The sequence below is a fragment of the Agrilus planipennis genome, unplaced genomic scaffold, assembly GCF_000699045.2.
Source record: "Agrilus planipennis isolate EAB-ADULT unplaced genomic scaffold, Apla_2.0 scaffold246, whole genome shotgun sequence".
In the NCBI taxonomy this organism is placed as follows: Eukaryota; Metazoa; Arthropoda; class Insecta; order Coleoptera; family Buprestidae; genus Agrilus; species Agrilus planipennis.
In genome coordinates, this window is record NW_020440921.1 from 336,641 (window position 1) to 351,053 (window position 14,413).

A 14,413-nucleotide genomic window follows, 5' to 3' on the forward strand; every position below is an offset into this window, starting at 1 on the left:
TAGACGGTAAAACCTTCACCTCAAATGAGGAGGTCAAAAACCTCCTCGATCAGTTTTTTGCCAGCAAAGACCAAAAATTTTATGAGCGTGGAATTATGCTACTACCAGAAAGATGGCAAAAGGTGTTGGACCAGAACGGTTTTTATATAATTTAATAAAGTATTTGTTTATTATACGAAAACTGTCTTTCATTTCCACAAAAAAAAAAACGAAATGACTTTCCGAACAACCCTATACAAAACGATGCATGATACTGTCACGTGCGCATACGCAACCCGATATACGTGGCTACAAAGAAGATCAGGTTTCTAGACGGTGTATACTGTATCATTATAGAATATGGTCAGTCTCTATAAATAGTTGTCGCGTGATCGAGGGTAGTTAGTACGAGAACGAGTTCGAGGCAATACAAAGCGAAAAATAAGGAGCGACAAAATATGCATGTAGTGATGAATTCATAACTAATTAATAACAGAAGCGTTAATTCGACGGCAAATGGTTAAATAAAAGTAGTAATAATGAGAGGAGGTATTTAAGTACGTGACAATACTTACAAGGACTACCATTGAAAGTGACCCAGTAATTGCAACACAAGAACAAAATGTTTCAATAAGAAGTATGGTGCTGTATGTGTTCTCTATCAGATCACGATAACTAAAAAATAAATATAGGTTTAACGAACCGAACATTGACTTACTAATAATAACAATTTTAAGTAATTATATAAAATGCCATATACTGAAATATAAACCTGAGTATTTCTTGCAAATAGATAATGCATTTTTCGAATTCTTCTTTCATTGTTTTATTATATTCTTCACCTCTTAAGGTACTGTTCCTTCGTTTAAGTCTATGGGCTGTTCTCTTATGCATAGTTTTCAAAAAATTATTTAAAATTATAAAATGAATAGTTCCAAAAGTAGCAAAACTGTAAAACAGCGACATTGTCCCTACAAAATAAACTGATAATTAACTATAGATGTGATTTATTTGAATTTCTTCTATTATAAATGTCTTTTTCTAAAGGTCTATTTATTTTGTACTTCTAGTTTTTAAACTGTTTTCTATTTTGAAAATACGTTATTCATACTAAAACGGCGAAACATCATATTTGAGTCGAGTTGGGTTATCTCATTACAATGTTCTTGTAAACTGATTTAAAAAATCTGATTGAATAAGAACAATATAAGTTCTTGGTCAGTAATCTCACTGATTTGTCGAAACTGGAAATTACCGAACATGGATTGCGATTTCGACCTGATTAGATCTCATCAGTACGTCACAGGCACCCCTGATAAGTCACCGACCGAAATACACATTTGTACTCGTTTTACTGCATGATCAATTGTTTATTTTTAACATTAATTTTCAAGACTTGCAAATGCGAAAAATGTGATCTAGCTGGCCAGTTGTAATTGTCAAAACAGGAGATCACACGGTCAGCATGGATGGCCAGGAAATTAGTGTTTCAAAATCTCTTTGGATTTCCAAATTGTATAAGCGGTTCTCCGTCCTACTGGAAACTGCATTGTTGGCTCCGACGATCATGGAGACTTTGATACACCAATTTCCTGGTCGTGTGATCTCCCGTTTTGGTGATTTGAACTGTTGAACCAATGTTGAAAGAGAAGCTACGAACTTGGAGCTAGATGTTTTCTGGCAACAATTTAAAATGCCGTAAAACGAGTACAAGGGCGCATTATCTCAGGAGGTGGTCACTTGACCGATATCATTTCTTTTAACTTTTATATCAACAATTTTACACCGTCAGATAAACTTTCTGCAAAAACAGAACTTTAACAAACTGCAATATTAATTTGAAATCATTTTTTCGATTTTTTATTTACCCACTACAAACTACCTCAAATTAACGAGGGAAAAATTGTTGCTGTTGCCACATCCCCGCCGGGAATCGAACTCGGGACCTTTGACTTTACGCGCCAATGTTAATAAAAAATCAACGGATCATTAACCTTGTAGATCGGTTTGTCGTGGTTGCTGTTGTCACCTCTCGTAGTTTAGTGGTAGAACATTGATGCGTAAATCCAAAGGTCCGGGTTCGATTCCCGGCGGGGGTGTGACAACAGCAACAATTTTTCCCTCATTGATTTTGAGGTAGTTTGTAGTGGGTAAATAAAATATCGAAAAAGTGATTTCAAATTAATATTGCATAACTAACAATGTCATAGGATTTCATATATTTAATATATATATAANTAAGTCCAGAAATTATAATTTTTTAGCTGCTCCATATAGGGCCGTAAGTCCAGAAATTCTGATTTTTTAGCTGCTCCATATAGGGCCGTAAGTCCAGAAATTATAATTTTTTAGCTGCTCCATATAGGGCCGTAAGTCCAGAAATTCTGATTTTTTAGCTGCTCCATATAGGGCCGTAAGTCCAGAAATTATAATTTTTTAGCTGCTCCATATAGGGCCGTAAGTCCAGAAATTCTGATTTTTTAGCTGCTCCATATAGGGCCGTAAGTCCAGAAATTATAATTTTTTAGCTGCTCCATATAGGGCCGTAAGTCCAGAAATTCTGATTTTTTAGCTGCTCCATATAGGGCCGTAAGTCCAGAAATTATAATTTTTTAGCTGCTCCATATAGGGCCGTAAGTCCAGAAATTCTGATTTTTTAGCTGCTCCATATAGGGCCGTAAGTCCAGAAATTATAATTTTTTAGCTGCTCCATATAGGGCCGTAAGTCCAGAAATTCTGATTTTTTAGCTGCTCCATATAGGGCCGTAAGTCCAGAAATTATAATTTTTTAGCTGCTCCATATAGGGCCGTAAGTCCAGAAATTCTGATTTTTTAGCTGCTCCATATAGGGCCGTAAGTCCAGAAATTATAATTTTTTAGCTGCTCCATATAGGGCCGTAAGTCCAGAAATTCTGATTTTTTAGCTGCTCCATATAGGGCCGTAAGTCCAGAAATTATAATTTTTTAGCTGCTCCATATAGGGCCGTAAGTCCAGAAATTCTGATTTTTTAGCTGCTCCATATAGGGCCGTAAGTCCAGAAATTATAATTTTTTAGCTGCTCCATATAGGGCCGTAAGTCCAGAAATTCTGATTTTTTAGCTGCTCCATATAGGGCCGTAAGTCCAGAAATTATAATTTTTTAGCTGCTCCATATAGGGCCGTAAGTCCAGAAATTCTGATTTTTTAGCTGCTCCATATAGGGCCGTAAGTCCAGAAATTATAATTTTTTAGCTGCTCCATATAGGGCCGTAAGTCCAGAAATTCTGATTTTTTAGCTGCTCCATATAGGGCCGTAAGTCCAGAAATTATAATTTTTTAGCTGCTCCATATAGGGCCGTAAGTCCAGAAATTCTGATTTTTTAGCTGCTCCATATAGGGCCGTAAGTCCAGAAATTATAATTTTTTAGCTGCTCCATATAGGGCCGTAAGTCCAGAAATTCTGATTTTTTAGCTGCTCCATATAGGGCCGTAAGTCCAGAAATTATAATTTTTTAGCTGCTCCATATAGGGCCGTAAGTCCAGAAATTCTGATTTTTTAGCTGCTCCATATAGGGCCGTAAGTCCAGAAATTATAATTTTTTAGCTGCTCCATATAGGGCCGTAAGTCCAGAAATTCTGATTTTTTAGCTGCTCCATATAGGGCCGTAAGTCCAGAAATTATAATTTTTTAGCTGCTCCATATAGGGCCGTAAGTCCAGAAATTCTGATTTTTTAGCTGCTCCATATAGGGCCGTAAGTCCAGAAATTATAATTTTTTAGCTGCTCCATATAGGGCCGTAAGTCCAGAAATTCTGATTTTTTAGCTGCTCCATATAGGGCCGTAAGTCCAGAAATTATAATTTTTTAGCTGCTCCATATAGGGCCGTAAGTCCAGAAATTCTGATTTTTTAGCTGCTCCATATAGGGCCGTAAGTCCAGAAATTATAATTTTTTAGCTGCTCCATATAGGGCCGTAAGTCCAGAAATTCTGATTTTTTAGCTGCTCCATATAGGGCCGTAAGTCCAGAAATTATAATTTTTTAGCTGCTCCATATAGGGCCGTAAGTCCAGAAATTCTGATTTTTTAGCTGCTCCATATAGGGCCGTAAGTCCAGAAATTATAATTTTTTAGCTGCTCCATATAGGGCCGTAAGTCCAGAAATTCTGATTTTTTAGCTGCTCCATATAGGGCCGTAAGTCCAGAAATTATAATTTTTTAGCTGCTCCATATAGGGCCGTAAGTCCAGAAATTCTGATTTTTTAGCTGCTCCATATAGGGCCGTAAGTCCAGAAATTATAATTTTTTAGCTGCTCCATATAGGGCCGTAAGTCCAGAAATTCTGATTTTTTAGCTGCTCCATATAGGGCCGTAAGTCCAGAAATTCTAATTTTTTAGCTGCTCCATATAGGGCCGTAAGTCCAGAAATTCTGATTTTTTAGCTGCTCCATATAGGGCCGTAAGTCCAGAAATTCTGATTTTTTAGCTGCTCCATATAGGGCCGTAAGTCCAGAAATTCTGATTTTTTAGCTGCTCCATATAGGGCCGTAAGTCCAGAAATTCTGATTTTTTAGCTGCTCCATATAGGGCCGTAAGTCCAGAAATTCTGATTTTTTAGCTGCTCCATATAGGGCCGTAAGTCCAGAAATTCTGATTTTTTAGCTGCTCCATATAGGGCCGTAAGTCCAGAAATTCTGATTTTTTAGCTGCTCCATATAGGGCCGTAAGTCCAGAAATTCTGATTTTTTAGCTGCTCCATATAGGGCCGTAAGTCCAGAAATTCTGATTTTTTAGCTGCTCCATATAGGGCCGTAAGTCCAGAAATTCTGATTTTTTTTAACTGCTGGACAGTCATCAAAACAGGGCTCGTATTTCGATTTATTTATGACGGCTCTCGTTATTGGCAACAGCCGCTTATAATAATATGTCGCATATATTAATTGGCTATCTTATTGGTTATTGTTATAGTGCAAAAAACATCTTCTCAAGATCCCGGAGCGCTTATTTGTGAATAAAAAGTGCTATTAGTTTGTAAACAGTAAAGCGCTATAACCCCGACTAATCTGGATCTTTCTGCAATCTGATAATTGATAAGGCATTGAAGTTTAAAGGTGAAAATTAAATCAGTAGTAAAATTTGGAACATGAACGGTATCACAAAATAAACTATTTTTAAATATATACAAGTAGAACATTATTGATTTTTAAATTGTAATTTTGGAACAGCCTTTATACTCAGTGTCCAAGGTCGTGTGAGGAGGGAGGGCATTCTTTATTTTTCATTAAGTAAAGCAAAATGAGACCAAATTATGGAAAAAGGTTTAGAAATGTGTCTGTGAAGACAAATTAAAAGTATTAGAGATGTGGTTTACAGTTCTATTTAAAATAAAAAATAATTATATGTAAAATACCTCCTTCTGTTTTCTATTTTTATATTCTGTTCTATTCTATTTCCTAAACACTGAACTTCAATTTGTATTTGATGATAATTTGATAATTTTTTAACCCCTAGCCGCACAGACCAATATTCAAATGCAGGGATAACAAACACTACACCGATAGTCAAAAGTTTCACAAATAGAACTAAATGTAATTAATCTAAATAATTTTGTAAAACAAGGATGACACACGAATAGCTAGTGGTATATTAATTAAATTTGTAAAATCTTCATTACCAGCCTGCCTTTTATTTTAATACTACAATACAATTTTTGTCGGATGTTTACACATATTATTATGCATAAATTGCGTAATATTCAGACAATGTTGAAAATTTACAAAACTGGTAGATACTTGTTGGTGCATATCATAGTTTTTGTAGTTACTCACCAATCATACAATGAGCTAAAACTATATAGACACATGTAGCAAATGTTCCAGTCAAAAGGTATGTTGTTCTCGTTTTTGTATAATTAACTGGAAACCACATTGGCATTGGAAATGGATATTTCTTTATCATTGCTTCGTTGTATTCCATTCTAACCGTTCCTAAATTAAAGGCAAATAACCATCCTATAAGACCACCGAAGATGATGGCTAATAAACACCACACAAAAATAATAATAATCTTCCTTTTCAAATTCAATTCATTTAAATTGGTTTCTAATAATTTTCCGTCAACTTCACCAATTAAAAGTTGCTTTTCTCTAACACGAACCATTGACTGGATGAGGCTGTTCTTTGAGTTGTACCATTGTAGTATCATTGTGGCGGTTATAAGTATAACCGGAATTGTACAAAAATGGAAAGCCAGAGCCGAAATTAGATCCTGTTTTTCCTGATGTAAAATATCAATTATTTCAAAGAAAGGAGTTGTCGTAAAAGCATAAATAAGAAAGACTTTTCTTAACCAATTCATTATACCACGATCTTTTCGAATAATTGCACCACTCATATCTAGAATAGTCAGCCCTTCTTTTAAATGTTTCGAAATTTCGGATTCAGTTTTGGTTTCCATTTTGTATTTATTTTACCACTAAAAACAAATAGGTTACGACTCGTTTATGCAGACGAAGACGGAATTGAGATGTTCCTATATAAGTGCATACATGAACGTATAAATAAGATATCTCAAAAAGAAACTACTCGTTACTTAAGTACAATTACACTATAAATAAAAGAACATACAGTGATGTAATCATACAGGACAAATGCTATGTATGACAACAGAAAAGCACTACCTTTGTAGTACTTATGCCATTTGACGCCTACTACTATTTGTAGATATAAACATTTGATTTGCTATTTTCAAATTTTTATTTATCTAGGTGTTCATGTTGTTATTGATATTGATTTTGAGAAAAGTGCGACATACAATTTAAATTGATAAACAGGATTTCTCGAGAACCTCACATTAGAATATATCAGTAGGTAATAAGCAACTATTAAAACAGAACAATAAAAGTTATTATCTATGTATATAGCTCGTGTTTGTTCCACATTAGCCCTTAACTGCAGCGTTGCTGTTTCGAAGGAGCGCCATGAAAGAATATGCTGCCCTTGCAATCTGTGATAATAAAACTGCTGTTAAAGCAAATAATACACAAATACTTGATAATTAAGGTGTTCCAAAAGCAATGTAAAAAAGTAACACAAAACAACGTCGACTATTCAAACAACAAATCATGAAAACGAACATTTTAGCTTTCAAAAATACGTAATAGGTGCCACTATTGGCCACAATGCCATACATTGGAATTCGCTTATAATGACCTCGCATAAATTGGTAATTCGCAACTATACTATAAGGAGGTAATATTACTCGTATGTACTTATGTATGCGATGAAATCAGTACAGATTATATACCGATTGCCTAGGGTATAAGCGCATTGAGTCGCTCGCCTCGGTGTCATGAGTGACATACATGACCGCGTAACAACAAAATTTCGAGAGCTTTCCAGACACACTTTATCAGCCTTTCAGAAAAATGGAAAATAATTATTCTGTTATACAGGTAAAGCAAATGTTCATCGAACATTAAAATTACATATTTCTTTATTGTAATTTTTTTCTGGAAACTGTCCTGAAATAACCCTCAAACGCTTTCAATTGCATTTTTTGTTGGGCTTGGATTACTTTATTATTTATATCAAGTTAATTTTGAAGGTATTTATACAAATTTTCCTATACCACGTCGTATGTTTGAAATAATACCGACCTTTAATGATTCTATGTAATAGAATCGGGGATATTCAATTACACAGTATATGTAAGGCTTGCTAGAACTACCCAAACACAATATTTCGATTTGTTAAAGATGATTGTATTTATTTAGAACAACCGCTTATGAATTATTTAGCAACTTTATTGGTTATTGTTGCAGTGTAAAAATTTTCTTGTAAACATCGCAGATCGTTTACTTATGAATCAAAAGTTTGTAAATTGTAAAGAAGCATAACATTACTTAAACTGGACTTTTTCGCTAGCTCATAGTTGATAAAACATTGAAGTTTAAAAGTGAAACTTGTATCGGTAGTACTAGAAGATGAGTGACCCCGTTACAAAAGTTATTGGTAGAGGAAGTTACGATATAAAGGTATACAATCTTTATTTTCACAGTTTATGTTTAGTATGATTGCTTTGTGAAGTCTCTTCAGAATCACTGCAGGCAAATTTCATTGTAAAAATATTAATATCTTAATAGTGCAAGATTCAGACTGATCTTTATACGGCAAAGGATTTAGTTACAAAATGAATGATTTTTAAATATTTACATATTTTTATAATTGGAACGTTATTGATTTTTAAACAGTTATTTTGGAACAGCCTGCATGATCAACGTCCAAAGGCGTGTGAAAGGGGAGGAAATCACTCTACATTTTTTTCTTGATATTTTCAAAATAAACTTATTTTTGAATTGTGTAGTAATAGCAGTAACTTTGTCAATCCATTCTTCCCCTATTCAGAACTTTCGATTGACACGCTTCTTCTTCTAAACGACTTTACCGATATAGAATGTTCGTGCACTGCTAGGAGCTTGTTTGTAAAATATAATTTTTAAAATGGGACATACAACGGAGGAATAACCACGAAAAGAAAAAAGTTTATCCGATTTCTCAAGAACGGTCAATCACAAATTTTCGAATTTGGCGCTAAAATGACCATCTTGAGTCTGTCTACGGTCCAAAAGAACAAAATTACAATTCCGACAAAGTATCCAGGAGTAATACTGAAAAATTATTTGAAATTGGGAGGGAGCTCGCGGCGTTAGCTAAGCGAGTAAGCGGTTGGACATTTCGTTTACGTGTTGTTGTCGATACTGCTGCGCTCCATTACATCTTGCAGCATACTGCGAAGATTATCGACCAGTCGTACCAACCGCCATTACGTGCAATTGACTTATTTGCGTATCAGCTGCTGCGAAGGTCACAAGTAGGTACGTCTATTGCGACAACGAAGNATCGTGCAATTACCTAAAACTAAATAGGTACATGCAGCGAATGTCCCAGTCAAAAGGTATGTTGTTCTCGTTTTTGTATAATTAACTGGAAACCACATTGGCATTGGAAATGGATATTTCTTTATCATTGCTTCGTTGTATTCCATTCTAACCGTTCCTAAATTAAAGGCAAATAACCATCCTATAAGACCACCGAAGATGATGGCTAATAAACACCACACAAAAATAATAATAATCTTCCTTTTCAAATTCAATTCATTTAAATTGGTTTCTAATAATTTTCCGTCAACTTCACCAATTAAAAGTTGCTTTTCTCTAACACGAACCATTGACTGGATGAGGCTGTTCTTTGAGTTGTACCATTGTAGTATCATTGTGGCGGTTATAAGTATAACCGGAATTGTACAAAAATGGAAAGCCAGAGCCGAAATTAGATCCTGTTTTTCCTGATGTAAAATATCAATTATTTCAAAGAAAGGAGTTGTCGTAAAAGCATAAATAAGAAAGACTTTTCTTAACCAATTCATTATACCACGATCTTTTCGAATAATTGCACCACTCATATCTAGAATAGTCAGCCCTTCTTTTAAATGTTTCGAAATTTCGGATTCAGTTTTGGTTTCCATTTTGTATTTATTTTACCACTAAAAACAAATAGGTTACGACTCGTTTATGCAGACGAAGACGGAATTGAGATGTTCCTATATAAGTGCATACATGAACGTATAAATAAGATATCTCAAAAAGAAACTACTCGTTACTTAAGTACAATTACACTATAAATAAAAGAACATACAGTGATGTAATCATACAGGACAAATGCTATGTATGACAACAGAAAAGCACTACCTTTGTAGTACTTATGCCATTTGACGCCTACTACTATTTGTAGATATAAACATTTGATTTGCTATTTTCAAATTTTTATTTATCTAGGTGTTCATGTTGTTATTGATATTGATTTTGAGAAAAGTGCGACATACAATTTAAATTGATAAACAGGATTTCTCGAGAACCTCACATTAGAATATATCAGTAGGTAATAAGCAACTATTAAAACAGAACAATAAAAGTTATTATCTATGTATATAGCTCGTGTTTGTTCCACATTAGCCCTTAACTGCAGCGTTGCTGTTTCGAAGGAGCGCCATGAAAGAATATGCTGCCCTTGCAATCTGTGATAATAAAACTGCTGTTAAAGCAAATAATACACAAATACTTGATAATTAAGGTGTTCCAAAAGCAATGTAAAAAAGTAACACAAAACAACGTCGACTATTCAAACAACAAATCATGAAAACGAACATTTTAGCTTTCAAAAATACGTAATAGGTGCCACTATTGGCCACAATGCCATACATTGGAATTCGCTTATAATGACCTCGCATAAATTGGTAATTCGCAACTATACTATAAGGAGGTAATATTACTCGTATGTACTTATGTATGCGATGAAATCAGTACAGATTATATACCGATTGCCTAGGGTATAAGCGCATTGAGTCGCTCGCCTCGGTGTCATGAGTGACATACATGACCGCGTAACAACAAAATTTCGAGAGCTTTCCAGACACACTTTATCAGCCTTTCAGAAAAATGGAAAATAATTATTCTGTTATACAGGTAAAGCAAATGTTCATCGAACATTAAAATTACATATTTCTTTATTGTAATTTTTTTCTGGAAACTGTCCTGAAATAACCCTCAAACGCTTTCAATTGCATTTTTTGTTGGGCTTGGATTACTTTATTATTTATATCAAGTTAATTTTGAAGGTATTTATACAAATTTTCCTATACCACGTCGTATGTTTGAAATAATACCGACCTTTAATGATTCTATGTAATAGAATCGGGGATATTCAATTACACAGTATATGTAAGGCTTGCTAGAACTACCCAAACACAATATTTCGATTTGTTAAAGATGATTGTATTTATTTAGAACAACCGCTTATGAATTATTTAGCAACTTTATTGGTTATTGTTGCAGTGTAAAAATTTTCTTGTAAACATCGCAGATCGTTTACTTATGAATCAAAAGTTTGTAAATTGTAAAGAAGCATAACATTACTTAAACTGGACTTTTTCGCTAGCTCATAGTTGATAAAACATTGAAGTTTAAAAGTGAAACTTGTATCGGTAGTACTAGAAGATGAGTGACCCCGTTACAAAAGTTATTGGTAGAGGAAGTTACGATATAAAGGTATACAATCTTTATTTTCACAGTTTATGTTTAGTATGATTGCTTTGTGAAGTCTCTTCAGAATCACTGCAGGCAAATTTCATTGTAAAAATATTAATATCTTAATAGTGCAAGATTCAGACTGATCTTTATACGGCAAAGGATTTAGTTACAAAATGAATGATTTTTAAATATTTACATATTTTTATAATTGGAACGTTATTGATTTTTAAACAGTTATTTTGGAACAGCCTGCATGATCAACGTCCAAAGGCGTGTGAAAGGGGAGGAAATCACTCTACATTTTTTTCTTGATATTTTCAAAATAAACTTATTTTTGAATTGTGTAGTAATAGCAGTAACTTTGTCAATCCATTCTTCCCCTATTCAGAACTTTCGATTGACACGCTTCTTCTTCTAAACGACTTTACCGATATAGAATGTTCGTGCACTGCTAGGAGCTTGTTTGTAAAATATAATTTTTAAAATGGGACATACAACGGAGGAATAACCACGAAAAGAAAAAAGTTTATCCGATTTCTCAAGAACGGTCAATCACAAATTTTCGAATTTGGCGCTAAAATGACCATCTTGAGTCTGTCTACGGTCCAAAAGAACAAAATTACAATTCCGACAAAGTATCCAGGAGTAATACTGAAAAATTATTTGAAATTGGGAGGGAGCTCGCGGCGTTAGCTAAGCGAGTAAGCGGTTGGACATTTCGTTTACGTGTTGTTGTCGATACTGCTGCGCTCCATTACATCTTGCAGCATACTGCGAAGATTATCGACCAGTCGTACCAACCGCCATTACGTGCAATTGACTTATTTGCGTATCAGCTGCTGCGAAGGTCACAAGTAGGTACGTCTATTGCGACAACGAAGGGCGATAAGATAACGATGCCCTTGGTTACGTCAAAAAAATTATACTGTTACTATATATTGATTGCCATACCTGAATAAAAGTGGTGAGTTTCACAGGAGTAACTTTACCCATTGTTATACTAACAGGTTTCGACATACGTGTCATGACTAATAGCATTGACTTTTTAAACGACTTATCTAAATCTATCCATTCGTTAAAGTACAAAGCATCTTTAACGCTTTCTGCCTGCAATTATACAAAAAATAGCCATCACAAACTGTATACTTACAGTGATTGTAAGATTTGTCTTACCTCCTGGGTCAAACGATCTCCGAAATAGCAAAACAAGAAGGTTTGCCCTAGACATNTGTGCCACATGTTTACGACTATTATTTTACAGAAATTGCATTTTATTACTATTTATTAATCTGGCAAGTACTTATTGATGTATATCACAGTATCTTGTAGTTACTTACCAATCGTGCAATTACCTAAAACTAAATAGGTACATGTAGCGAATGTCCCAGTCAGGAGGTATGCCGTTTTCGTTTTTGTATAATTCACAGGAAACCACAAGGGCAACGGAAATGGATATTTCTTTATCATTGCTTCGTTGTATTCCATTCTAACCGTTCCTAAGCTAAAGGCAAATAACCATCCGATAAGACCACAGAAGATAATGGCTAATAAACACCACAGCAAATTAATAATAACCATCTTTTTCAATTTCAATTCATTTGAAATGGTTTTTAATAGTTTTCCGTTAACTTCACCAATTAACAGTTGCTTTTCTCTAACACGAACCATTGACTGGATGAGGCTGTCCCTTGAGTTGTACCATTGTAGTATCATAATGGCGGTTATAAGTATAATCGGCATGGCACATAAATGAAATGTCAAAGCCGGAATTAGATCTTGTTTTTCCTGATGTAAAATATCAATTACTCCAAACAAAGGAGTTGTCGTAAAAGCATAAACAAGAAAGACTGTTCTTGCCCAATTCATTACACCATGATCTTTTCGAATAATTGCACCAGTTATATCAAGAAAACTCAGCCCTTCTTCTAAATGTTTCGAAATTTCGGGTTCAATTTTGGTTTCCATTTTATTTTTATTTTGCCACCAGGAACAAGTAGGTTACGGCTCGTTTATGCAGATGAAGTCAGAATTGAGATATCCTTATATAAATGCATACATGAACTTATAAATAAGATATCTCAAAAAGAAACTACTCGTTACTTAAGTACAATTATACGATAAATAAAAGAACATACAGTAATGTAATTATAGGGGAAAGCAGCTAGGATGCGTTCACAAGGAGCATTCGCACAGTGGAGATGTCGAGGCTATCCAGCACATTGCTGTGTTCGTGACTGTGTGCGTGATTCCCGCCCGGTACCTTTGTATTTGTCTTTGAACACGCTTTTCTGGTATAAATAATTCTCAAATTGTAAAAGTAATTTATAGAGATGTGCCGACTATGAAGAGGCTCTTTTAAATAAGTACATAACGGACTGCTCAAAAATGCACCACGATTTGACTACTGCTTCGAAAACCTTGAAAAAGTTTACATGAAATATAAATCAACAGCTAACCGAATATACAATTTGGTTGAGTCAGGTGATGAATACGCCTAAGGTTCCGGCTGACAAAAAACAAAAACAAATAGGTCAACTTGTTTCGGCTGGGAGGGTTGAACTTATTAAATTTGGAGGAATCATCTCGGCGAGTGGTAACACAATTCCGCCCCTATTTATTTCTCGCAGGGTTCATTTTAAAGACCACTTTATGGAAGTCAGCTTGGAAGTTTCTACAAAGACGGACATGATACAAATAATTCCTGCAGAAGTACTTACATCAACAAGACCTGCATCCGAGATTAATGCATTCTTCAACTTCTTTACCGGTGGTGCCATTACAATCCACTCAAGGTGGACAATCAAGTTTTGCAACGGACCAAGGTGACAATTTGTCAGAAACTCTTCCTGCAGGAGCAGAACTTACTCAACAAGATCTTCCACGAACCACGGCGATCGTATTACCTTCTTAGCTAACATGTACAACATCACCACAAGAGTCGAACAATGGAAAACTGCCAGGAAAATCGAGAATATATACAAATACGCGTAAAAGAAAGGGGCTAGAAGATATCGAAAAGGTAAAAAAGTTAAAAAAGGGACAGCAAGAGAGAAAACAAAAAGCTGAAGATAACAATAACTAAGACAAAGAAACAGACGAAAACTTTAGGGACAATTAAACCAAAGAAGCTAAAGAAAACTGTAAAGACTGATTCTACTGATAGTGAGGATGAAAGTGGCTGTGAGGATGAAACTAATATGAGTTTAAGAGAAAGTCCCTGTTCTTCCATTAAAGAGTCTTTTGAAGAATACGATATTGAAAATGAAACTTCGGTTTTGTCAGTAAATATTAAAGACGAAAGCATTGTTCTAGTAAAGTTCGAGAAAAAAAGACTGTTTTATATTATGTTGGGCAGGTGCTTTTAAAGTAC

At 34.7% G+C, this 14,413-nt stretch overlaps 1 protein-coding gene across 1 annotated transcript; it reads right to left on the reverse strand.

Annotated features, from left to right (window-relative positions):
- Window positions 1–9,948: 9,948 nt before the first annotated feature.
- On the reverse strand, window positions 9,949–12,282 carry LOC112906185 (odorant receptor 67c-like). Its single transcript, XM_025979957.1, has 3 exons — window positions 12,217–12,282; window positions 11,995–12,150; window positions 9,949–10,031 (listed from the first exon to the last, which is right to left on the reverse strand). The coding sequence occupies exons 1-3, from the start codon at window positions 12,280–12,282 to the stop codon at window positions 9,966–9,968; spliced, it is 288 nt and encodes a 95-aa protein (XP_025835742.1). The 3' UTR covers window positions 9,949–9,965.
- Window positions 12,283–14,413: the final 2,131 nt, after the last annotated feature.